We start from the raw sequence: 27,952 nt of genomic DNA, 5'->3' as shown, positions 1-27,952 counted from the left end.
AAGTAAGCTTTGACCCTAAATCCATGCATGGCAAAATAATTAGAATTATTTTGCCATATTAATGATCCACAGTTTACAATCTTTTATAGAAACAAACCACAGGCAATTTGGCTTGCTGGTATTAGGTTAAAGGAACTAGCAGAAGACTGGAACAACCATAATAATTGCTGCTATGGATAAAGGGGTGGTTGAGGGGGAGAAGACAGAGAGTGGTAATCAATGGACACTGCTCATCGTGGACTAATGTTATTAGTGGAGTCCCTCAGGGCTCAGTGTTGGGTCCATTATTGTTTTCTGTATTTATAAATGATATTGATGATGGTATATCTAGCTTAATGTCCAAGTTTGCAGATGATACAAAGGTTGGCAGGGTTGTCAAGGACACTACTGACACTATGCTGCTGCAACAGGATCTGGAAAGGTTGAGCAGATGGGCTGAGAGGTGGCAAATAAAGTTTAACACTGACAAATGTAAAGTACTACACATGGGAAACAGCAACCCCAGAGCAACGTATCAACTCTGTGGTACTACACTGACAGTGGTAGAGAATGAAAGGGACTTGGGGGTGGTTGTGCAGGCAGATATGAGGTTCTATGAGCAGTGCAGACGGGCTGCAAGAGTAGCTCATGGAGTATTGTTAATGATATACAGGAATTTTTCTAGCAGGGATAAGGAGGTGATTATTCCATTGTATAAGGCAATGGTCAGGCCACACCTAGAGTACTGTATACAGGTCTGGAGGCCTCATTTCAAGAAGGATGTAGAGCTGCTGGAACGAGTACAGAGAAGGGCAACAAGATTAGTGAATGGAACAAAGGGGTGCTCTTACGAAGAAAGGCTTAAGTTTTGCAAATTAGTGTCTGGAGATTAGGCACCAACGAGGTGATCTGATAGAGGTGTATAAAGCCTTGAATGGTTTAAGCATGCTCAATGCTGATGGGATTCTTCCTCTAGCTCAGAAAAATCACCTGAGAGGGCATAAATTCAAATTGAGGAAAGACAGATGTAGGATAGACGTGCGGAAATTTGCCTTTAGCCAGCGGGTGGTTGGTTGGTGGAACAGACTTTCATCCCTTGTGGTGGAGGTTGATAGCCTAAATAAGTTTAAGGCTCAGCTGGACAGGTATTTTGAACGAACAGAGGGGTGAAGTGGAAGTGGGTTTTTTTTTTTTTTTTGGCTGATGCTGCATAAGCTTGCTTTCTTGCATCAAATGCCTCTACTAATGCTAATGCTAAAGGGAGATGAATTCCTGAAGCTTGATGGGGCCTTTCATTTATAACATCTTCAAAGGGGAAGCAAACATGTGTCGAAGGCCATATTTATAGCCCGGGCACGTTCCATTGCTGTATTTCGAAAGCATGGTCGGGGAAAGGAAAAGAAGAAGGAAAATTACCGCCCCCTCATATTTCACTAATAGTTTGGAAATGTGAAAATTTAGAGATTTAGAAAAACAGCTTAAAGGTGGTTTTTTTTTTTTTTTTTGGAGAGAGGATATATTCGGGTGTGTGACTAACCGTCCCCACATTAATAGAGTTGATTTTATTTATTTATTATTGTTAGCCATATGGTGCAAGGAAGCCTGAGGCTTATGCTGCACCAGCCAAAAATTCCCAAGTTAGAGAGAGAGAGAGAGAGAGAGAGAGAGAGAGAGAAGAATTATGATATCCAGCTCAGGATCCTGGGTTTGCCAAGCTCATACTCACCAGATGTGACCCCCTGGGGTTAAATCTGTTTGTTGATCTTATTGCTAGAGTCTCGCTGGTTTCTAACTTAAATTTTGTGTCTTCTCCATATCCTCTCTCTAATAAAACCTTTCAGATGTTCTAAATCTCTAAACTTTCACATTCCCAAATTAGTGAAACATGAGGGGGTGGGAATTTTCCTTCTATCCTTCTCTTCCTTTAGCCTACTCAAACCCACCTACCCCATTACACTTGCTTTCTTGCATCACATGCTACTACTACTACTACTACTTTTGAAATAAAGCAATGGAACATGCCCTGGCTATCAATAAGGCCTTTGACACATGTTCACTTCCCCTTTGAAGATGGCATAAATGAAAAACCCCCATCAAGCTTTGGGAATTCATCTCCCTTTATACTTCTAATTATTTCACCATGCAGGGATTAAGTTCTAAGCTCGCTTTTATTCCTTCATGCTCTTACTAGGTTTATTTATTTCAATACTATTCTAATTAAATCTTAACCAGATGCAGTCCTTCCTGAAAAAATCTCAGGTAAGAGAATTGACTTAAAATATAGTATTACTAAAATTTAATATTCCTATAATATTTCTTAATAGACTATACATTTTATTTATCACTATTTTTATTTGGTTTAAATTCACACCACCGATTTTAAATTCAAAATGAGGACACAGATCCTCTACAAGATAAAATCACAATAAGTTAGCATTTGTCCGATTTTATGAAAACTAGCGTGTCTCGACTACACAAGTTTTCTGTCCAACATCACTCTACCTAATTGAATCTATTTTTATTCTTTATGCCTTTGATATATGATCTGCAGGTATCTTTTTCAATTTGAAAGGGGATAACATAAGCTGAATTTAGAATTTTAACTAGGTCAAACCTGAAATTTCGGTATGATTTCACCTCAAAATCTACTATACTAAACAAACTAGGTCTTCCCTCTCTCTTGCTAAACCAGTAGAGTCAAATCATTCTATTAACTACTTCAACAATCTAGGATGTTATGGGTTTTCTCCTCCCAACAATACAAGAACAAATTTGCTTCCACTTAGCAACAGGATAAAACATCTCCTTGATAACTTCCCCCTTCCCATCCCTTAAAAATATTAAATACCTCAATACTGACATATACTTCCATCATGATACTAAATATAAAAAACAGATTACTGAAACAATATTAGTTCTGTTAATATCCTGAAATTTTGCATCCAATACTGTTTAATTAACATAATAAGTATGAAAAGTGTGTACCTGTTCCATATTACTGTTCATTTGCAACTGATTTTGTATTAAGTTTGCTAAGGCTCACATTGCTTGTGATGTGAAGTGCAACTGGCCATCTGTTATACAAGTTTATCGTTTAAAGGTGTTTCTCTCTTTAAGAATTCTAACAACCAAACTGTTATTTATTTTATTATCTTACCTTTCATTTAATTTTAGACACTCTTTGACAGTCACATCTTCCAGAACCTGTTTGGAAAATAATTTTATTATAGAAGCAATTTATTGTTTAACTCTCTTAATATAATGAGAAAGCATTACAAAACAGCCACTACCCTATATAATATAATTATATGAGTGATTTCTTCAGTTCAACAGATTTTGCTTTGCAAACAGCAGCAGCAGCACTTGATTATTAGAATTCCTTTCTCTGTTAGTTCATTTTCACTATTTCAGGAATTGACTATCTTCTGTCTGCACATGGTGCTACCTATTCTTTCTGGTAGTTCAATCCTGGATTACCCAACTTAGCACTGACCAGCTGATTTAAATTTTGTAATAAATGTACTTTTATAGCTGAAACAGTCCTCTTAACCAACAATATTTAGGAAGTGCAATTATGAATAGGTTCCACAGCCCTTTTATTTGATACCAAAAGGTCAGTTGGCAGTCCAAGGGTATTGTAGAAATTTTCTACTCATGGCTCAAAAACAAAGTCCACATTGGGGTGTCAGACAGGAATTTTAATTTAAATGCACACTGTAAGGACAACTGCCTATGTCATAGAAAAAGAGATGCTTCAAGGTAGAGGCTTTGGACAGAAGATGTATGGAAGGCAGTGCGTAGGGCCTAGTAGTGGACTGGATCTAATCATCAAAGTGCAATATTTCTAGCAGAAGCATAAACCTGGGAAACAATCAAGTTTAGGATGGACAAGTACCCAATAAAGCTGGTTTAACCAATCTGCACCACACAAAATTGACGAAAGGTCACAATGGATGTTAAGCCCTTTGGCACACCTTGTCGTTAGCTGATAAATATGTTGTAGAAATGTCAGCCTTTTGTCAAAAATAAGTCTTAGGAATTTGACTTCTGCTACCAGTGTGATGTTGTTTTACCCAAACTTTAATCCTGGGTGAGGATGAAGATTTTTTTGCAACAAAAGTGTATACTTTTTTGGCCAATGACCAAGATTTAAGTTGATGAACTACTTTTTTTTTTTTTTTTTTTTTTTTTTTTTGCAGTTGTCTTTCAATAACTCATATTGCATAGTGTAAAAAAAAAAAAAAAAAAAAAAGGAGGTCCTAAAGTCTCAAAACTTTATTAGACAGTTGGACAGACAACTTGAGTAGTCGAGACCTGCAAATTAGCGGGTCTCGACTACTCAAGTTGTACGTCCAACTAACTCATACTGCATGAATGACAAAATATTGTACACTTATCAACATAGAGGGCACTGTTTATCATTGGTGAAAGTAGTTCTATGATAGTTTATTTTTATAGCAAGCATCATGACACTTAGAATGGATCCCTGTGGGACTCCCTCTGCTTGGCAAAAGACTCAGAGTGTGGATCCTAAATGAACTTGAAATCGGCAATTAGAAAGAATTTTTAATAAAAACAGGAAGGTTACCACTAAGATTGAAGTTATGGAGGTCTTGCAATATGCTAAATCACCAGGCTGTGTTGTATGTTTTTGATATCAAAGAAAACTGCTAGCAGATGCTTGGATTTATTAGAAGTATCACAAAACTGCATATTTCGAGTCTAATTACATGATCCAAAAGGGGCTGTTTTTGGAAGCCACACTATATCCTGGAAAGCAGACCATTTGTTTCCAAATACCATATAAGGCAAGCATTAACTCTCCTTTCCAGGAGCTTGCCAAAGCTATGAGATAATAATTACCTGGATTTCTAAGATCCTTTCATCATTTTGGGAAGGCAAGAATGATTGCCCTCCAGATTCCTGGAAATTCTTAGCAAAGAATTTTCAAGAAATGGAAATTCTTTGCCAAGAAAGATTCTATTAAACAAAACTATGAGATCCTTGGGCTGTGCCAAAATGTCATTTATCGTTTTATAGTGGATGTCATCTAACTCCATAGTGCTTGCTTAGGAAAGAACGAGTGTCGAACGTTACTCTTCCTATGTAAAGGGCTTGTTGTATGGTTCGAGCCCTTTTGAAGAGAAGTTTGGTGAACACTTCTTGCTTTTCAATTTTAGGGCCAAGAACTCTGGAGGAAATTATATTATTAAAGATATTTTTGAAAATGCTTCCCCTAGAATATTTGCAACTGCAGTTGGATATGAATTGGTCACCCACTGTGCTCTGCTCTGGGTTCACTGAAGGGCAATGTGGATATTTTCCCCTTCATTTTCCAAATCTTATCACTGATTATTTTTTAGCTATCAGCCTGTGTTATGGAAAAAGTAAAACAGATCCAAGATTCCGTTTGTCTCTGGCATCAGATAAAGTATGCTTTGTCATGTGCACGTTTAAAGGATATTGACAGAAAATCCCCTAAACCTTTTTTTGGGCTTTTCTTGCTGCTGTGCATTCTGAATTCCACCAAGGTTTTGGAATTGGTGGAAACCATGAAGACATTTTTGGAATTGCAACTGCTGATGTATGGTTGTTGATCTTCAATGGTTGAGATGATCTTTTTCAGTCAGAAGAGATATCACAAGAAGGTGATAACTCCCATTGGGATTTTCTTCCACATCCCATGTGAACAGAGGGAGGAGAGAAGGGGAGCATATGGAGAGATCAATGGCAGTAAATATACTGGCAGGCTGTGGAGAAAAGTATTAGTTCCCACATTTAGGAGAGGAGCATATTATTTTTGAGCATGCACTTAATTTCATGGCATCTCATATTAGTGTCTGCACTACCCCAGAGGGTATTATGTCCATTAAAATCTCCTTATACAAAGGCAACTGCCTCTATAGTGGTTGTAAGAAGTATTACTTGGAAATGGGTATGGTTTCCCACTAGGATGGCAACTTCACTAAGAGCAGATCTATCCCCAGTTCTGTCTTTGCATATTATGCTGACATTATGTATGGGGAGGGCCTCATTTTCCTTTAAATGTGTGTCCTGCAAACAAAGGCACACTGGCATATGCCTATAGAGGAGGGCCTCTGTGTTCTGTTCAATGGTGTTCAGCATTGTCTGAATCCAAAGCAATAGCATTATTTCAGCTTTGTGGATCCACAAGATAGCTTCCAAAGTGTTGAGGGGTTAGTTTTTCCAAATTTGGATTTATCTTTTTTTGGGGAAGTATGGACACTGATCTGTGTCCATTTCTTACTTGACAAAGATTTCCCAGACTGAATCATCTGATACCTCCTTTCCCTTGATATCCATGTTTTTGTGTTACAGGGGTACTTCAAGCTTTTTAATCTTATCTCTGTTGCTTTTTGTTACCAGAGGAACATCAGGAGGCACAAATATAGGAGTGACAACTGATTGGTCCTTCTTGACAGGTTTCTGCGAGCTCAGCAAATAGTGGGTGATGGGAGTAAATGACTGATGGTGGTATGGTCATGAATTTAAATCCTTCAGTGGATTTGGAATGTAAATCCTTACTGGGCAGTTTAAGCAGCCTGACTTTATGGAACTTGGAATTGCAATGAAGTGCTGAACATAAGGATGAGAACTTGAGTAGAATGAGATCCTCATCCTTTTGTATCAATATTTGCTTAACAGCTTCACTGCTTGATCTTTCAATTCAGAGCAGATTTCTTCTTCAGACATGAAGATACCACTTTGCTGTGACACCAAGTAAAGAATTCAGAGTTTTATGTGGAAGTTATGGTGATAGCTATTCCTCTATCAATGTGGCTCTCAGGATTTTGTTGAACCTGTTTTGGACATGAAACTTCAATTAAAGGTCTCCAGAATGTAGCCGTTTCACAGATTTTGGAGGTCCTGTCAACCCTTCTGATCCTTTCTGGTTGAAGAAGGGTAAAGTTTTTCCAACTTCCTGCTCTCTGATGGAATGGAGAATGACGGAAAGCATGTTGGTGTATCTTCAGTTCTAGGTCTCTTTACAGGTTGCTGTGATCTTACTGTGTGATTTTGTAGGTATCACCTAATCACAATTAGGTAGACTTTGTTAGAGCCCCCAAGAAAGAGGATTTAAATTACTCATACGAGTAAAATAAAATTCTGATGCCATAAGTACCTTACCCACCACGTAGCCCTATGAGGAGACATACACAAACTAGGAGGTACTGTGTATGCTTAGAGCATCATCCACATTTCCAGTAAGTCTTACTTACCCTGTCCCGGGATCAACGGGTAGGAGACCTACTGGAATGCAATTGACCCTAGCAGTAAAAACCACCTACTAATTGATCCCAGTTGGGCCAGTAGGGACCTCCCATCTTGTCAAAGCAAGGGCCAAAGTGGTATATTAGTACCGAACTCCTCACCCACAAGGATTCCCCTTTCCAAGTTTCCATGGATCGCAGCACATAGCTGCACCCAATGGAACCAACATGTGGGTGTTCGATAGGGTGATCAACCGTCCCAAATTTCGCGGGATATCCCGAGTTTCAGCTCTCTATAGAGGTGTCCCAAAAGAACCCTAGGCAGGATGCCATTTGTCCCAGTTTATCACATAATGTAAAATATAATAATAGATCATACTAAAAATCATTAACTAGCATAACGTGAATGCATATAGAAAGTTTAAATAAAATAAACCTCCATTTACATCTCTGATGTTTATTTGTCTTAGATTTCTGGACACAAACAAAATCCAAGCTTCTAATTGGTACGACGTGCGTGCTGCCACATCACAATATATGTGAAATATGTTCATTGGCATGTATAGATAACGTGTTAACATTACAAGGTATTTAGTATTTAGTAAAATCTGATGTACCAATGAAAAAAATTCCAATTTTTTTTTTGGTTGTGTCCAATTTTTAAAGGTTGATATCCTGAAATTGGCTGATCCAGAGTTGGTCACCCAAGTGTTTGATCCCAGTGACGTTAATCTGGAAGCACAGCAGCATCACTGGGAGGTCCCCATCACCATGTACATAACCCTTCCCCACTTTGTCCTACCTCCCTCCTCCTACACTGAGGGGCTAAAGTAGTGGACACAAGGCAGTGGATGCATGAAGTGTAAATTGAGTCTCATCAGACATCCTCAAAAAAGTGTAAATTGAAACTCATTAGTCACTATCTTTTTTGTATAGGCACACAACTACTATGTCCCAAATTGAACTGCATGGTCTGAAATCAAATAAACCTAGTAGGAGATGAAGGAATAAACACAATCTTTGATCCTAAATCCACATGGGGAAATAGTAGAAGTATAAAGGGAGATCATTTCCTGAAGCTTGATGGGGGCTTTACATTTATACCATCTTCAAAGGGGGATATAAACAAAAAGCCCCCATCAAGCTTCAGGAAATCATCTCCCTTTATACTTCTATTATTTCCCCATGCATGGAATTAGGATCAAAGCTTGCTTTTATCCCTTCATTCTCTTACTAGGTTTATTTCATTTCAATACTATTCTAATTACATCTCACCTGGATGCAGTCATTCCTGAAGAAAAAAAATCTCGGGTAAGAGAATTTCTGCCTTAAAATATAATATTTCTAAAATGTAAAATGCCAAAAAAATACTTCTTAATAGCCTATACCTATTTGGTTAAATTTTACAAGATCGATTTTAAATTCAAAATGAGAACACAGATCTACAAGAAGAAGAAGAAGAAGAAGAAGAAGAAAAAAAAAAAAGCATTTGTCAGATTTTATGAAAATTAGCAGGTCTCGGACTACCCAAGTTGTCTGCCCAACATTGTCATTTTAGGAAGGAGAAAAATTCTGTGAAATTTGTGTTTTTGCCTACGATATGGCTAAGCGACAAAGGTTCCTTTAAGTTTGCGAGAGAACTGAATAACACCAGATAGGCATTATTATACAATGCACATTCCAGAAGTATATGTTTGACTGAGTGGTGTGTGGCAGTGATTACACTGAGGAGAGTCATTTCCTGATAAAAGGAACAGATGGGTTAAATGAGTATGGCCTATTTGGATTCTGGCTAGAATTACTACTTCTTGTTTGTTTGTAATGAAACTAGAAGCCCATAATTTTGGTACAAGTTTATTTTGAAGGAGTTTATTATAAATTTGTGCTTGCCATAGAAGTGTCCATTGTTCTTTACATATACTTTGAATATTTGTTTTGTAATCTGTGAGCAGTACTAGGAAATTCGTTGGGGTTGTGCTGGATAGGTGTTTGGCAGCATTATCTGTGATTTCATTTCCTGATATTCCAGCATGGCCCGGGATCCAGCAGAAGACAACCTTTTGCTGATGCTCTCTGAGATGAATCAACTTCTGTTCTTTATTAACAGATGAGGTGGGGAAGTGTTTTGATTGGCTAATAAGGAACTTTGCAAGTCTGTGTATATTATGCTCTCTTGGATTGACAGACAGAAAATATTTTCTAGAGCAAGCTTTATGGCATATAATTCAATGGTGTAACTACTACATTCTGCAGGAATGTGATACAGAAATGGTAGTATCAGGAAGTACCACTAACGCACCCGTTCCACTCTCAGACTTTGATCCATCAGTATATATTTTAGCAAAAGTCGGGATAACATTGTGCATGTGCAATGTATAGCTGTTGGATGTTAATGCCTAATAGAGAGTTTTCAATTTTTGGAATTAATTGTCACAAGACAACATAGTGACAGACCACGGAGGGTTGGGATCTATAGGATCTTGGAGGACTTTGTTAAATTGTGTATTCCAGTCTTCTGCTAGTTCCTTTAACCTAATACCAGCAAGCCAAATTGCCTGTGGTTTGTTTCTATAAAAGATTGTAAACTGTGGATCATAAAATATTGACCAATTAGGATGAGTCGCCTGGCTTAGGGTTCTTGGTTGCATAGTTCAGTAATAACACCTTTCTCCTGATATTTAGAGGAGCTTCATGGGCTTCAACATACAAACTTTGCACTGGAGATGTTCTGAAAGCACTTAGGGTTGAATGTTGAATAGGTTTGAGGCAAGATAAAGCACTCTCCTTAGCAGAATTGAAGACAGGAGCACCATAGTCCAGGTGTGATCTGATTATGGAGCTATATAAATGAAACAAGCAGTAACAATCTGCTTCCCAGGTTGTGGCTGAAAAGGCTCTGAGTATGTACAGTTTTTTTTTTGACAAAGCAGTCTGGAGATGTTCAATATGCTTTTGGTGGTTTAACGTGCTGTCAAAAATTAAGCCTAGTAGACAAATACTATTAGCTTTGGAAGAAAGTGGTTATCCAAGTAGAGTTCAGGTTCAGGATGCATTTTACATCTGGTACAGAAGTGAACGGCAGTCGATTTCTGGCTGGATAGTCTATAACCATTGTGTGTCATCCATGTCCGAATGCAATTAATTGATATTTGCAGTTGTCTCTCAATGCAGTTCATGTTTTGAGAATGACAGGAAATTATGATATCACTGGCATAAAGATATGAATCCACCATTTTCAGAATGAGTTCGATTATATGATTCGTTTTAATTGCAAACAGAGTGGCACTGAGAACAGACCCTTGTGGGATTCCTTCTTCTTGGACAAATTTTTTAGAGAGAGTTCCCTGATAACAAACTTGAAGGGATCTTTGTTGTAAGAAATTTTGGATAAAATATGGCAAATGGTCTTTAAGGCCAAGAGAATGAAGATGCTTTAAGATGCCAAAAAACCACGACGAGATGTTCCTTTTTGATGAATGCAATTATGATGTTTGCTTTGGCTTTAAACGTGCAATCCAATGATTTTTCAGAATCCAAATTGACTGTTATTAATCACGTTTTGGGAGTTGAGATACCAAGTGGGACGGTGATGTATCATTTTCTTGAGGGTTTTGCTCAGACAGCTGGTAAGAGATATCAGCCTGTAGTTGTGATGAACAGAATAGTCTTTATCGGGTTTTGGGATTGCCAGTACATAGGAATGACATCAGGAACTTGGGAAAGTATATTCAGAATATTCAACTGAAAAATATCAGCAGCGAAGATAGTGATTTTTGATCTAATGGAGCATTACAAGTATATCCCATCATGGCTAGCAGAACTGTTTCTTGAGCTGGTAAGAGATTGCTGCAGTTCAAACATGGTAAATGGTTGATTATAAGTGAAATTCAGTTCGGCCTTCTCTGTTAGTTTTAATTTTTTGAAGTGGTTAGTCATTAGCGTTTGAAGAAAACAACTGAGAAAATGCGATTCCCAGTGTATTTGAGATTTCTGTATGAGTATCGAGCTTCTGTCGATTTTGGTTCGGTAGTGGGATGGATAAAGGAGGAAATTTCACCATTTAAATATTTTATTTTTCTCCAGATCAATCTGATATCAATATTTTTATTAACTGAAGAGGCAAATTTAATCTGACATTTTTATTTTTTTTTTTTGCTTTCCACCTGATATAATGAGCTTTTGCTCTAAGACATTTATAATTAATAAGATTGGAGGTGGTTGGATGTTTGAGGAATAGGTTCCATGCCTTTTCTCTTTTTATGCATTATTCCAATCTTCATTCGACCAATAATTTATTTTTAGACAATTTCTTACTTGATATTAGGGAATGGCAGTGGACGCAGCTGTCAGTATTTGATTTGTGATGTGCTCAGTAACACTATTGATGGAACAGGACTGGATGATATAGTTGTCGAATGAGATGTGCATTCTGTATTTTGTCCAGTCAGTCCAAAATTTCCATTTAATTGGATTTTCTGTTGGGAAGGAATAGGATGTTTGAATTTTACACATTAACAGTAATGGTTGCTACTATAAGAATCATTTAGAGTTACCTAATCTATACTTGAAAAGAGGATTGGAGAGCAAATGGAAAGGTATATTGCAAACGTTGAACCTGTAGGGAAATGGATATAGGTAGGAGAGCCAGTATTTAGAAACATTATCTATCTGTCAATCAGCATTTCGATAATGCTTTCCTGATCTATCTGAAGTAGGGGGAACCCATAATGGATCATGTGCATTAAAGTTGCCTAGTGAAAAAAATGGATATGGTAACTGCAAAACAAGATCTTCAGTTTCCTGAACAGTATATGAATGATTAGGCAGAAGATAAAATGAAACAGTATCAGAGTGATACCAATTATAATATGTGTGGCAAAAGCTTCTAAGAAGGTTTGCAATGGGATGCGTCTGGAGGGGACACTTGAATCCATGAGTATTGCTACTCCTCCATGAGCATTATTAGTGTCAGCTCTGTTTTGTCAGAAGATAGTATAATTTTTTATTAAAAGTGAGACTTGAAGTGTCAAATTCATTTCCTGTAAGCACATTACAAGAGGTTTGTAGTAGTGAATTAATTCATGGATATCATCAATATTACTGTAAAAAACCTTTAGCAGTTCCAATGTATGATGTGTTCCATTATTTAGTTTTGTAGGAGGAAGATGAATCTGTCTGCCTTTTTATGAGTGGGTTGTTTATAACAGTCAAGTATTGATTTTTCTTTTTCAAGAAAAGTGGGGCATCCTGAATCATTGTTATCTTCCATATCATCATTTGCATGTAATTCAAGAAGTTCTTCTTATGATATAACCAACCTTGTTGGATGTGGTTGCTTCACCTCAACAGGATCTCATTTTTCAATTTTTCTGCTACTTTACAGTGGGGTAGGCTTTGGGATGGAATTGTTAGTGGCATATTATTACTTTGCTCTACCGACTGCAGTTTAGATGTAAGCTGAGTCTACGGTACTAATTGGGCCCAATCTATGATTGATATGTCTGTAGAGTGAAACTTTTGATAACTGAAACTTTTGGTGACTGTGGATAACTGAAGCATAAGTGCTTTTTGGCATTCTTAATTTAACTTGTTTTCTTGCTTCTTGATAAGAGACTATTTTCAGTCTTGTATTTTTTTTTATTTCTAACTTCCAGAGCTCACAATCTTTAAAGTATGCTGGATGGTTGCCCCTGCAATTAGGACACTGCATAATTTGTGCCTTGCATTCTGAATGAGTACGAGTTTTGCTCTCACAGTTTGGCCATGTTGCATCTCCACAGCATGCTGTCTGGAAGTGACCAAATTTCTGGCATGTGTAGCATCTTAGGGGATTCAAGATAAAGGGCCAAACACGACAGTTTAAATAACCTGCTTTGACTAAAGCTGGTAGATTCAGTGTATTGAAGATTAATATTATGCTACATGTTGGGCTTAAAGTGCCGTCTTTTCATATCACGGTTCTTTTTTGCCTGAGTTACATTCTGATCCTTTAGTTCAGAGACTATTTCTTCTTCAGAAACATTTAATAGATCCCATTCAGTGATCACTCCCTTGGAAGAATTCAGCATGTTATGTGAGGTGATTTGAATTGTAATTCCACTTAAAGAAGTGTCTTAACAGTATCTCAGAGTGTCTTGGGTGAGAGGTCTTTATTAAGAAGTTCCCAGATTGGAAACATTTTAACATTTTTGGTGATGGTGCTGCTACAATTTCAAGGCATCATTGTATGATGAAAGGGGAGAGCTTGCTAACAGGCTGTACCAACAGAAAATGGATTATCATCAAAGCTGGCGATTCCTGCTTGTTTGCATCCTTTATTCAGTCTTTTTCAACAGCAAGAAGTCACAATCAGTTTCATCATTGTTATGTTCAGGAGGGCTCTTCATGGGAAATCATTAATGTCCATTTTTACTCCTTTTCACCCTGAGGGTTCATTGTTCCCCCAGGCTACAGGCCTTGCCACATGGAAGCAGGAGTGGTACCAACCAGTAAGTAAGCGATCAGAAGAGGAGCAGTGACATTGCTGGCAGGGTTAGCAGTGATGTGAGCGAACAGCAGTAACATTCCAAGTGGAGGAGGGTTTATGAAAACATGCTATTACTTGCCCTAGAAAGAAGGAACTACTAAATTAAGTAATATTACTATATTAAGTAATGACTGTAATTTAATTTGACTTTCAAAAAAATACAATGCATTGAACTACTTTCTTACCTGATACAAATGTACTACAGTAAACTTTAACTTTAATTTATAGGCTTTAGTTTCAACATTGTCAACAGGAAGAAGAGGAAGATCCATACTAGGAGTTGCAATGTTGGCACTTGCCACCATTAGAACTTCTCTCATTCGAGGAATTCCAAGAGTAACATTCATCTCACCACGGCCAGCAAAATGAAATGTATTCAGAGTCATCTGAGTAGATGGTTCTCCAATGGACTAAACAGATAAATTAATGAAAATATTTGTTAAATAATTAAAAATAACTGATATGTCAAAGTAACTTATGCCATGAAGAATCAGTTTTATATCTATAAATTGCACCATTAGCAGAATTAAGATCTTTAAAATCAGATGGCAACAAACAGTCACTATACTACCATAAACATAATTAAGAGAAATAGCAAGAAAGAGAGAAAAAAAATTATGAAAACACAATTACAAAGGTAAAATATAAGCATGTATGGACTAAATTCAGATTATAAATTCCTTCTATAGCAGCAAACACTTTAAATATTTTTTAGGAACAGTTCTCACACAGAACCAAAACAAAATACATACAACAAGTTGAATTAACCCGGAGTACCACCAGATAAAATTTGAAATACTGCCTTACTTATCAATTCTTTTTTTTTACAAAGAATATTAAACTTATAACTACAGTACCATTTCTAAACATTTACCAGACAATTATCTTTCAAAGTCAAATTTTCAAAAATATTTTATCACCAAATTAAAGATTGAGTAATATAAAGGCCAAAATCAGGTTCCAGTTTCCCAGTGACATTTATATCACTTTGTTCAATTTTTCTCTCAAAAAATAAAGGAATAGTTGATATATTCCTATATTTGAATTTGATCATACATGCCATGTAATAAAAAAAATACAATAAAACTCATCTATTACAGTACTCGTTCAATTCTTATTGTTATAAATAAACTACTAAACAACTCCATATAAGTGCATAAGACAGAGAGATATGAGAACATTATCATATTTAGTAGTCATAGTTACTAGTCACTCAAAGCAAATGTACTTTTGTTCCCTGATTTTTGACCAATCAATATCCTGATCTATAATGTCAGTCATTTTTGCAAACACATCAATTACTTAATTTTATATTTAAAACATAACTCATTAAATTCTAATTAATATCATAAACTCAATTACTAATTGAAACTTTTCAAATGATATATCTTTCTTAGCTCAAAAGCCAATATAGGGAACAAATGTATATTCAAGAATGGTAGTGATAATGTATAACATATTCTAATTAAGTCTAAAATTTTGCATACACTTCTAAGCAATTACATAAGCTCTATAGTTTACAATACTATATTCTGACAGTACTTGACGAACTTCAAAGCCTCCAACTTCCTACCAACCATCAACTTTTTAATTTATATATATAAAACTGAAATTACGTATAAAAATTAATACAAAATGCCAGTAGTATGGCAAAACTGTAGAGCAAAAATTTAACATAAACCTAAAAATTAATCATAATAGTGGAGAGAAGGGGTAACAAGACAGAAACTGTAGCCGAAGGCCTCCAAATAATTTAGAATATAATTTAAATCCAATTCAAATAAATCCATTATAAAACCAATTGTATAACAATTTAGTGGCACCCCCCCCCCCCCACCCAGTAAGGTACCAGTTCCGAGAAATGTGAAATATCACCAAAAGAGACTAATCAAACTACTAAAAACAAAATAAAAATAGACTGACCATTATGCCCCATATTGACAGAGGACCACGAGGCCAATAATGGTCATGGAATCACTGCATTTCAATCGCTAGACAAATCGCATTGACAAACCAATCAAAGGACCTATCCACTCCTCCTTCCTCCGATCGAGCCACAAATGCAGAGGATTTGTATAGTGGTGGTCCTTATGCAGTGAAAAATAAACAATAGAATAGACTAGCACTTCAGAGCAAAGCCACACCACTGACATACTGAAAGCTTAATCAGCTATAACTAGCTTATATCGAGACAGAAAATATATTTATAGATGGCGGGTACAGGCACAGCTTTAGCATGTCAAACACACTACTCTGATTTACATATGTGCTAAAACCGCACCTATACTGCCATCTATAAATATATTTTCTATTTTCTGTCCCTATATAAGCTGGTTAAGCTTTCAGTATGTCGGTGGTGTGGCTTTGCTATGGAGTGCTAGTCTGTTCTATTGTTTATTTTTCACTGCATAAGAACCACCGCTATGCAAATCCCCTGCATTTGTGGCTCGATCGGAAGAAGGAGGGGTGGATAGGTCCTTCGATCGGTTCGCCTATGCAACGATTTGTCCAGCAATTGAAATGCAACGATTCCATAACCATTATTGGCCTTGTGGTCCTCTGTCGATATGGGACATAATGGTCAGTCTATTTTTATTTTGTTTTTAGTAGATTGATTAGTCTCTTTCGGTGATATTTCATGTTTCTCGGAACTGGTACCTTGCTGGGGGTTGCCACTAAATTGTTATACAATTGGTTTTATAATGGATTTATTTGAATTGGATTTAAATTATATTCTAAATTATTTGGAAGCTTTCGGCTACAGTTTCTGTCTTGCTACCCCTTCTCTTCCCTCCCTATTACGATTAATTTTTAGGTTTATGTTAAATTTTCGCTCTACAGTTTTGCCATACTACTGGCATTTTGTATTAATTTTTATATGTAATTTCAGTAATATATTGGGTATCATGTGGAGGATGTGTATTTTACTGCCTCTAATGACTACTTCATATTTATTTTATTTTCCTATTTATCTATTTTATTTTTAATGTCATTACTCATATATATATATATATATATATATTTTTTTTTTTTTTTAAACACAATTACAGGGTAATTCAGAAGTAGCTTTACAATTTTTGTCTCATAAATACTGACTATTTCAAAACAAAAAATAAATTAAAAATAAGTTTGTTTCAGTCTGATATTACACTCAATGGCTGCAAATTACTGTTTCTTACTAATCTAATATCAAAAACAGCAAGAGCTTCTTTTCAAGTAACACCTCACTGTGTGTTAGTTTAAATGGACATAAAAAATACAGATGAAAAAATTTAAGACTCTTGTTAAGATGTTGAGTTTGTTCAAAAACTGACTTTATTCGCCCTGGAATCTATTTCAAGATGAACAATTCTCCCCAACTATATTTTCTATATTCATATAACCAACAAGAAAGTAAGACGAGCTGCTTAAAAAAGAAGCTGTAGCTATTTTAATATTAGGTTTGTTTTAGTCTCTCTGTTAGTAGCCACTACAATACAACAAAGCTAAGAAATTTTTGTGCTACTGAAAGCAGAATATGTTAACAGTTGAGAGAAAAATTCTTATAAAGACTACTTTGACTTACTTCTACTTAGCATTGACTACTTTGCTAGACAAAGTAGTCAGTGAAACTGTCTACTTTGGTAGAAAGCCAATATAAATCTTCTATGCATGAGCAACCCACAAATTGTGAATACTGGTTGTCATATAACATATTGCAAAGGGGAAAAAAAAAAAAAAATATCCAATAAATCATATTTTCTGCTATGCTATGTGAATAGCAAATGGAGAGCACGGTGACAAACTGCAGAAAGTAATCACTCTGATGTCCTGGTCCAACAGAAACAGAGAGGTAGTGGTGGTGGCAGTGTTTTGGTATGGAGGATATTTCCCTGGCAATCTTTTAGAGACCTCCTAGCCCTCCAATGCTCCTATTCCTCCTTGTACTTTGAATGGTAAAAACTACTATCCATGTGACTGATCGTGTAAACTGCTTCAATGTGACAGTCTTCTGGAATAGCACAAGTCTGTTCCAGCAGGATAGCACTCCTTGTCACAGTGCTGGCATCATATGAAAGTGGTTCACCAAACACAAAACTGACTTCTAGGTGCTAACCTTGGCTGGCGAAATAATCAGATATGAATCCAACAGAACATCTCTAGGGTTTTCATGGACCGAAAGATTTATCGCTTGGATCTTCCACTGCAGACACTTCATGGAAATGCAGGAGGCAGTACTGGAAACATGTTACTAGATACCTCCTGCAACATAAAGAGGCCTTAGAGTCCACACCTTGCTAACAATACTGGAGGCAAGAGGAGGACATACCAACTGTTTCTCTGTACAGTGTATATCTCAATCACTCAGCGTATAGCTAGATTATGAAAAGAAAATTTTATGAAATAAATTTAATAAATAAATAATTTATTTTTGCTAAAGTTTCAAGCAAAAATAAACCCAATCCAATTTGAAGTTCATTTTCATGTCTTCCTTTAAATACAAAAGTCACTAGAGCCATTACTTAATTACATAAAATAAAAGACAAAAATTCCTGTGTCAATTTAGAGAGCAGTTCAACATAAGATTAGCCATCAAGACACCTTGATAATTTTTCAGAATTAATATTAGCCCTATGCTGCAAAGAAGCCTAAGGCTTTTGCTGCACCAACCAAAAAAAATAAATAAAGTAATAATAATTAATTTAAAAAATAAATAATAAAATAAACTACTTATTTGATTTATTATTAGCCATATGGTGCAAGAAAGTCTGAGGCTTATGCTGCACCAGCCAAAAAAAAAAAAAAAAAAAAAACAATCAAAAATCGAGTTACCGAGAGAGAGAGAGAGAGAGAGAGAGAGAGAGAAGGGAATCACCAAGAAAGATAATATCCAGCTCAGGACCCTGGGTATGCCAAGCCCATACTCGCCAGAGAGCTCCTGGCTTCCTCTGCTAATGCAATATATTAATACATATTAATACTTAGTTTATAAAAACTGAGTGAAGAATATGGTAGTTAAGAAATTTAAGGTAACTGCTAGTCATAAAGTCACTTTCATTTAAAAACAAATTAGGAAAATTATTATTGTGGATTATCGTGATACATAGAGCAAAACGGAAGACAGAATAAATATTTATTTATTATTCATTTATTCTGTCTTCTGTTTCGCTCTGTGTCACACAATAATCCACAATAATAATGAATCCAGAGTGCACAGGACTCTTTAATCAATCACAAATTAGGAAAAATTTTTTTTTTCAATTTGTTTTATTTATTTTTAAATGGCTGTCCAACAGAACACTACTATTCATTCACAAGAAATGGTTAATGAATACCAACTCTGCCAGTTTCAGAAATTTAGTATTGCTTTCCCCCATGAAGTATTAAAAAAAAATTTTTAATCCTATAAAATATGCAGAGTAGCATATGAACACACATTGAGATATCAAAACATATATATAGACATTATACACATATACAATGAGGTATTGAAATATTAAAAAAAAATTTACATAAGGAGCATATATGACGTTTTGATTGTACAGTAGAGTTACAATATTATGTAAAACAATACCTGAGCTGCTAAAAGTCCCACCGCTTCGCCTGGTTCTGCTAAAGACTTCATAGCTTTCTGATACACCATGTTTCTGAAATCACTAATATGCATTGTACTTCTACTATTGCTTGTACTTTCTTTTATAATTTCTTCATCAGAAACAAGGCCAACTGGATTTGAACTGATGAAATTTTCAATAAAGGAATCGAGCTTTTCAGAAACAACGCCAAAGTTTGTGTCTGGTCTCAGGTAGGAAGAAACTGGGTCAGGACACCTTCTCGATATTTTATTATATCTAAAAAGACAAAAAAAAAAAAAAAAAAGCACTAAACAATCATATAGATTAACACTGCCTACATACCAAATTCCTAAGAAGAGTTTATTTTTTAAATTCATAAAAATTACACACAGTAATATAAGGAGAACATATCATGATACTACACATACTATATATAATAAGCTGCTTATTCAGATACTGAATAAAACTAGTTTTGTTACTTTCAAAGTGATTTTTATTCAAATAAGAGAGAGAAATGAGTCTTTAACAAGCAATAGTTATCTCTAGACCTTGATAAATTCTTTTACAACCAAAACTTTCCTCACATCTTGCCTTCTCTAGAAAAGTGACACAGGTGCAACATGAGACATACTACAATTCTACCTAGATTCACTGCCAATCATTTTCACTCAGATGTAAAATGATATAGAGCTCTACAGTGGCAAGTACTGCCATTACACTTTTGACTATCTGAGTAAAGACTGCCTTTTTTATTATTACTGTACTAATTTAAAAAATGTCATTTTTGATTTTTATTTAGAAGGTGTGAATTATCTGTCCTTACCTTAATCGTCATGTTAAATTCACTTAATTTTGACTTCTTGAAGCATCATGTTTGCTGATATGTCTCAAACTAACACTATGATATTATTTGACAATTTATTGATAAATTCATGATATACATTTCACATAAGAAAATAATCCAAATTTAATGATGCAGTATTAACCTTGTCTACTGCAAACATTTCTAAGTGATGATTAACAGTTTCCTGTCTAGCAACTGTGGCAGGCAAACTCAAAGCCGATGACAGAATCAGCAATGTCATAATCCCTGTCATCAGTCTCCAGAGTTAAGAAAAATGAGACGACTCTTCACAACTTTTGACAGTAACCTGAGTGGAGGTATAGCCCACATTTATAAACTGATACACCAATATTTTAATTGCATTTCTAAATATGAAGTAATCCCTAGCTTACTTAAACTCTTAAGACCAGTGTCTCATTTCTTCATTGCTGATAAAGCATATTAGAACACTGCCAAAAATGGAAAATTTACAGGAAAGATACAAAACTTGATTAACAATGCAAAACATGGATAACAAAGTTTAATGCAAAGTGTAAGGAACTATCAAATAACATCAAAGCATAAATTTGGCTGATGTCACAAACAACCAGCTTCAGGAAACAAAAACTAGATTGCCTGGCATAAGAGACTATACATAACACACACATTCTTTTAGTCAACACTTGTAGACATGACCAGGTAGCCAGGATAATACATCAGAAGCTAGCAAGAAAATACCAGATGATCAAAGAAAGTGCACCATATTACAAGTACAAACCCCAGGCTGTACTAGAGATCCCAATCCACAAACTCTACTGGAACTGTGCCACAATAATGGACAAGACAATCCCACACAACACACCAAGCATAACTCTTGTCAACAAGAAGGAAAAGGCTACCTTTCTGATTGACATAGCAGTACGCATCACTGGCAATCTCCGGAAAACCAATGAGGAAAAGATCAGGAAGAACAGCCACTCCCTTGCTTACATAATACTTGACTTACGGAAATTCAACTTTACATAAGTTTTTGCCGGCCGGTGCAAACTTAAAAAAAATCGTGGAAACTTATCTTGCACCCCATAGGAATAAATGGAGGTATCGTGAAAATATTGTCTGGAGGGGACCCAATAACACGGGGTTTTTTTGCAATTTGTTCCAAGACCTCGGAAGTTGAAATTTTTGCTATATAACTAAGCTATTTATCTCATGGAAATTGCACTACACTTTCATCATTATCATATGTTCTGTTTACATGAATCAATTTTGAATGCTTCTGTGATATTGTTCTAAAGCATGTTTCTGGGAGGTCACGACCATAAAACAATAAAAACAATTTGCACTTTCCTGTTTATTGGGTTTTTCTGTTAGCACAATTTATTAGAAACAGGTAGTAAACTCAATCTTATTGCATTTGCAATACTACCGATAACTGGAAATTTGAGGGTTTTTACATTACAGTATTATGGTGAAATGAGTTTCCCTTCACTGAAATCTTCAATCATACAAAAAACAAATGAATTTTCAGAACCTTCTCTTCATTCCTATTTTACTTATTACAATGGTGAAGGGCAAGGGACCAACAGAAAGTGCAAGTGCTGACAGTGCTAGGAAACGAAAAAAAACTGATTTAGAAATGAAGATGATTAATTAAGAATTACTAAGCACGACAAAATTTGTCGCCTATTGCACAGAATTAGGTCTTGTTGCTTCAACAGTGAATACTATTTTAAGAGACAGTGCACGTATAAAATAACACGTTAAAGGATCAACGCATCTAGGATCAACAGTGATCACAAAACACCTTTCATGTGCTATATCGAAGGTGGAAAAGCCATTAATAATATGGATGGAAAATCAGGTTCAGAAGCAAGTGCCCCGAGTCCAATAGCCATTCAAGCAAAATCAAGAAGTATTTATGAAGATATTAAGGATAAGTACAGCGAACCCCAAGCCAAGTTCGTGGCAAGCAACGGGTGGTTTAATAAGTTCAAGCATTGCGCTGGTTTCGAAAACATTAAAGTATGTGGTGAAGTCACCAGTGCCAATTCTGCAGCAGCAGAGAAATTTTGTGTTGGGAAAAACCCCTTCTAAATCTCCACAGCCCTCAACTTCCATAGCAGCGTACTTATCAGCTGGAGAAGTTGATTCTGGCAATGATGCTTGAAAAGTAAGACTTGCTGACGTTATGCCTGTCTCCTCTCTCTTTTTGTAATTTTGTACACTTTTGTAATTTTTCCTGTGTATGAGATTAAAAAAATTGAATAAATAATTCTATTTACATGTTCATCGAAATTTCTTTTTTGCTTCAATCAAATTTGTGAGTGCTGCATAAGCATTTAGGGAAATTCCGATTTACATAGAGTTCCACGGAACGCAACCGTTGCGTAAGTCGGAGAGTGGCTGTACATGGACCTAAGACAGGAGATCAAAGAGATGTGGCATATGCTACAAGTAATGACCATCCCGATCATCATGTCAACCACCAGTATGATGCCAAAGACCCTACATAACAGCCTACCAGCAATAGGTCTCCCAAAGAATACATACAAGGAACTCCAGAAAGTCATAATCCTGAACACATGTTGGATAGTCAGAGAGTTCCTTGACCAACAGTAACACCAGACTTAACCACCCTGTGCACTTTGGTACTAGTACCTGTCAATGGGTGGAAGCCTCATCAGGGAGAAATAATATAATAATAATGATGATGATGATAATAATAACACACAACACTCCTGGCACTCACAAAGAGACTTCACCATCAGAGTGCCCAGAGGAAAACAAAAAACAGGACATTTGATGAAAACCAGAGAGCCTTATACAGGAAAATCGGACATGAGGAAAAGGTGGCAATGGACCCCCCACCCAACCAGAAGGTACTTAAGTTCTGGGGGGTGGGATGTCCATTACATTTCATTACAGGTTGCATTGTTTCTTGTAGCTCCATAACTGTAGCATCAATGGTCAATGCAACCAGTACACGGCCTACTCTGACTACCACATGTCCTTCGGCTCAGTGCCCATAGCTGGTTGATACACTGAAGATCTATAAAGTCAACTTGACACTAACACACTTCCTAGAAGCAACCATTAAAAAATGGAGGACACAATCAAGGTCAAGAACATCATGACCAGACCAATACCCATCAGAAGAGTTTCCAGGAAGATGCCCTGAGCCCAACTATGGTTCTGTCTAACACTCAACCCAATGTCCACCATTCTCAATAACAGCAAGTATGGATATACCCTAAAATAAGGGAGCAAGAACCTATACACCTCTCACCTGAAGTACATGGATGACATCAAAATCTATACTGCAATCGAGAATCAACTCCAACAGCTATTCCAGATCACCGAAGTGTTCAGCACTGACTTCAGGATGCAATTTGGACTAGACAAATGAAAGATCCACGGAATGCATCAAGGACATCCAGTCAGACAAAACTACCAGCTGAAGAGATTGAAGCCATGTCAGAAGGAGAGACACAAATATCTGGGGGTGATGAAGTCTGCCATTTAGAACACAAGATCACCTCAATGAGAAATACCAGCAGAGACTGAGAAGTCTGCTAAAATCAAAAGTGAATGGTGGGAACACGGTCACAGCCACAAAGACTTTTACAGTCTCGGTACTAACGTATTCCTTTGGGATCGCAATTGGAACAACACTGAGCTGGAGGAGATTATGAGATAGCCAAGGATAATGATGCCCAAACCGACATCACCCAAAGCTAGCCATGGAAAGACTGACCACAGCTTTTAAAGAAGGAAGGAAAGAAGGGAATTGAATGATCTCACTGAACAAGAGGAGATTAAGAAAGGGATTACTTCCAGGAAAACACAGCACCAATCAACCAAGCAATAAGAAAGATAAAGAACAGCATAACACTCAAATTCAACAAGGAGACCGTACTTACAGACAGAAGAAACAAAAACAGAATGATGGGTGAAGAAGGTACTCCACGGCAGCCACTACCATGACCTCCATCACAACTACATAGATATGATGGCTTCCAATGCTTAGCTCACAAATGGAAGGCTCTTTCCTGAGACAGAAGGATTCATTTTCGCTATCCAAGACCAGATAATCAAACACCAGGAAATACATTGCCAAAGACCCCAGAATAACAGATGACACGTCGATGATGCCACCTGGCTCCAGAAACACTCCAGTACATCACTGCAGGATGCAGTGTGATCACCCAGACAGAATACACTCACAGTCATGATCAGGTGGCCAAGATAATACATCAGAAGCTAGTGCAAAAATACAAGCTAATCAAAGAAAGTTTGCTGTATTACAAGTACAAGCCTTGGGCCATACTAGAGACCTCTACTCAGACTATATTGAGATCATGCCATCACAACAGACCAGACATAACCCACATTGACAAGGAAATGGCTACCCACCTGATTGACTTAGCAGTGCCCAACACCAGCAATCTTCAGAAAACATAGAATGAAAAGATGAGGAACACTCAGACCTAAGACAGGAACTCAAGATAGATGGCATACAGAACAAGTAATGACCATCCCAATCATTGTGTCAGCCACATAATAGTAATGTTTTCTTGCAGAGGCTCATGTGCTTCAGCATATAAATTTTGTATGGGTGATGCTCTACAAGCTCACAATACAACAGATGTTCAGAAATTTGTGTACAGTCAAACAGTAATCAACTTTTGGAATAAACTTCCACCTTAGTTTTGTTTAGTACGGTAGTTTGTTTGGTTGATTGCTATATGCATTTTTTGGCACAAGGGTTACCAAGACCAAGTGTGACTGTTCAAGTTTTCCTGTGCTGCAGGAGAACATTTTAAAGATTATGTTAGGCTATAATTTATTGTCTAGCTGGAGTTGTTTTAGAAAACTTAAAAGGTATTTTGGTTTACGTTGTTTCCGATTAGACGTGTTAATCTTGGCGATTCCTGCAACTTCAGTGATAATTGCATTCAACAAGGATATGATTTAACCATGAGTTGTAGGTTACAGTGAATGAATTGGGGAGAACTATCTTTCATTATCAGATAAAAATGAGTCAAATGTGTATAACAAATATGCGTTCTGACAACCACTTCCTGTCGATTTGTTCTGAAACTGGACTGCCACGGTTGTGGGTTTTTTTTTTTTTTTTTATTAATTTGTGTCTGCCAGATTTCATACCATTTAGATTTCGAGTTTATTATAGTATTATTTTATAATTGGCTGCCAGGTGTCACTTGGTGAAGACATACACTTCTGTAGCTGCTGCAAGACGAAAAGTTTTCATTGAAATTTTATCGTATTTTTAATTAGTTAGTGTATTAAATTTGTGTTTTACAAATAGATTAAATAGGCTTAGTGGCATTCATTAGCTTATTTTTTAAATTTAGATAGTGATTTTGTAAGTTACAACTCTCTACTCCTTTTTTTTTTTTTTTTTTTTTGGTAGTTGTTGGTGCATAGGCTTCTGTGACCAAAATGCACCTCCCAAGGTTTTTGCAGTACTTTGATCCAAGCCTGAGGCGGGAATCGAACCCGTGACTTTACCCACCCGGCTAGCTCGGTCGGCTTTCTACTCCTACCACTATCATAGCGGTGTTTTTGGCGGGAATATTGTAGTGTAACCAGTAGCTCAGAAAAATAGTTGGGTTTAGATTATAATAACTATTTTGAAGGGTTTAATCACCCTTCAAAAATTTTGGGCATATATCTGTCGTATTTTTTGATTAGTTGGTATATTAATTTGCATTTTACAAAATTCTTGGGCATATATCTGTTGTATTTTTTGATTAGTAAGCATATTAATTTGTGTTTCACAAATAGATTAAATAGGCTTAGTAATGTTCATTAGCGTATTTTTTTTAAATTTTGCTAGTGACTTTGTAAGTTACAACTCGCTACTCTTACCGCTATTGTATTGGTGTTTTGGATGGTATATCGTAGCGTAGAAGAATATTAGGGTTTTAATTTAAATAAATAAGTATTTTGAAGGTTTTAATCACTTTTTGGGCATATATCTTTTGTATTTAGTGAAGGATGTAACTGATTTAGCATTGTGACCGTTACAGTATAGCGTAACTTGATAACGTATATCTCAAACTGGATAGCTAAGGTATAACGTAAAACTATATAGTAGAACACTTATTACTGCATCAGCTTAGTATACTATTGTATAGTCAAGTATAGTATAGTAAATTAATCAATTAAATTTAATAACCTTATTAATTTTCATTGTTAATTAATTAAATCTTATTTAAACATAAATCATGCCCCAGACTAGAGCAGCAAAGCAAAATGCACAAAGTAGCAGGAGTGCAATGGCTTGGGAGAAAACCAAAGGGGGCAATTCCTAACACATCACAGCCTAAAGAAATGTACAGCTTGTGAGATGTTTGCAGACCTTTCTGGGACGGGACATGATATTGCCGGGGTGGGTGGGGTATTTGTGTGTGCTCGATGCAAGCAGTGTGAAGATAGGTGCCAACTCAGTGTTGTTATGGGCCTTTACAAGACATTGAAGGACAGAGTAGATGCCATCAAAGGACTTAAATTGGGGGACCCATGAAGCTCTCAGCTGCCCACATCAATGCCAGAGCTTGCACTTGATCATCAGGCAACACAGTGGTAACCTACAGGGCAGAATGCACTCTGGTCCCACAGGAGCTAGTTATTGTCAGTGATTCTATTGTCAGGGAGACAGGAAAAATCTTGCGCAAAAAAGGATAGATGGAATAGGACCAGGGTATGTCTGCCAGGGACAAAATTTTATGACGTTGTAGAGCAGATATCATCTTTTAAGGGCACAAAGGGTGATACTGTTGTACATGTTGGCACTAATTACAATAAGAGTAGGAGATCTGCAGACTTACTTAACAAGTACAGGTCAATGTTGAAAAAAAAGTTGCGAGTTAGGGTTAAATTTGAAAGTGTCTACAATTCTGCCCAGATACAATAGGAGGGAGTATATGATGAGAACCTTGCCAATCAATTCGGCCATGGAGAGATTGTGCAAGGCTCGTGGGGTAGACTTTTTCTCACCGTGGTCTGTGCTAACTGCAGAGACTGTTTCTACAGGGATGGTACACACTTAAATAGAAATGGTGCAAGAATATTGCTGATGCTATCGAGGCAGTGTTAGGTGAGTCAGAAAACTGCTAGCTTGGGGAGATTAAAAGACTAATAGATTAAGGGTAGCCACAGGCAGAGGTGAAAGTGATTCTTGCACTGCTTCTAGTGGAATGAGCAGCAGCCTGGAAAGCGAGGTACTGGGAATTTCAAAGGCTGCTGGGAGTCATCATGGAACAAGTAAATACAGGGGTTATGTTAGGATAACTAAGAGTAAGAATAGGTGTATGTATACTTGCATGTACACCAATGCTAGGAGTATAGTAAATAAATTTAACAAATTTGAAGTGCTGGTCAAGACATCAAAAGTGGATACTGTTGGGATATTAGAGACATGGTGCCACACTGATATAAGCAGTGTGGAATTGGCATTTGGGGAATACAATGTGTACAGAAAGGATAGACAGAACAGGAAGGGAAGAGGGGCTATGCTGTTAGTTAAGAAACACAAAAATCTAAGGAAGTGCATCCAATTGACACTGGTGGACAATGCAACACTGAGTCAGTGTGGTGTGAAATAAGCACTGGGAAAGGGAAAATGAGTAGGTGTGTGTGTGTGTGTGTGTGTGTGTGTGTGTGTGTGTGTGTGTGTGTGTGTGTGTGTGTTATAGGCCTAATGAATCTGATGAGTATAATGAGCAATTGTGCAGGGAAATAGAGTGGGCCAATAAATCAGAATGACTTAATAATGGGGGATTTTACTTTGCAGATATTAACTGGAACTTGT

At 36.6% G+C, this 27,952-nt stretch overlaps 1 protein-coding gene across 1 annotated transcript in view; it reads right to left on the bottom strand.

The window, feature by feature from the left end:
* Positions 1–27,952, bottom strand: part of Polr1A (RNA polymerase I subunit RpI1) — a 476,971-nt gene that overhangs the window by 168,490 nt on the left and 280,529 nt on the right. The window contains exons 23-25 of the mRNA XM_090382924.1: positions 19,292–19,568; positions 13,923–14,147; positions 3,137–3,183 (exon numbers count right to left, since the gene is read on the bottom strand). Of these exons, the coding sequence (XP_090239050.1) occupies positions 3,137–3,183; positions 13,923–14,147; positions 19,292–19,568 (549 nt within the window). The remainder of the gene's footprint in view (positions 1–3,136; positions 3,184–13,922; positions 14,148–19,291; positions 19,569–27,952) is intronic.

Source organism: Mastigoproctus giganteus, chromosome 10, assembly GCF_048544385.1.
Source record: "Mastigoproctus giganteus isolate SK-2022 chromosome 10, ASM4854438v1, whole genome shotgun sequence".
NCBI lineage: Eukaryota > Metazoa > Arthropoda > Arachnida > Uropygi > Thelyphonidae > Mastigoproctus > Mastigoproctus giganteus.
The sequence above is the reverse complement of the archived record's forward strand: the minus strand, read 5'-3'. Positions and strand labels throughout refer to the sequence as shown.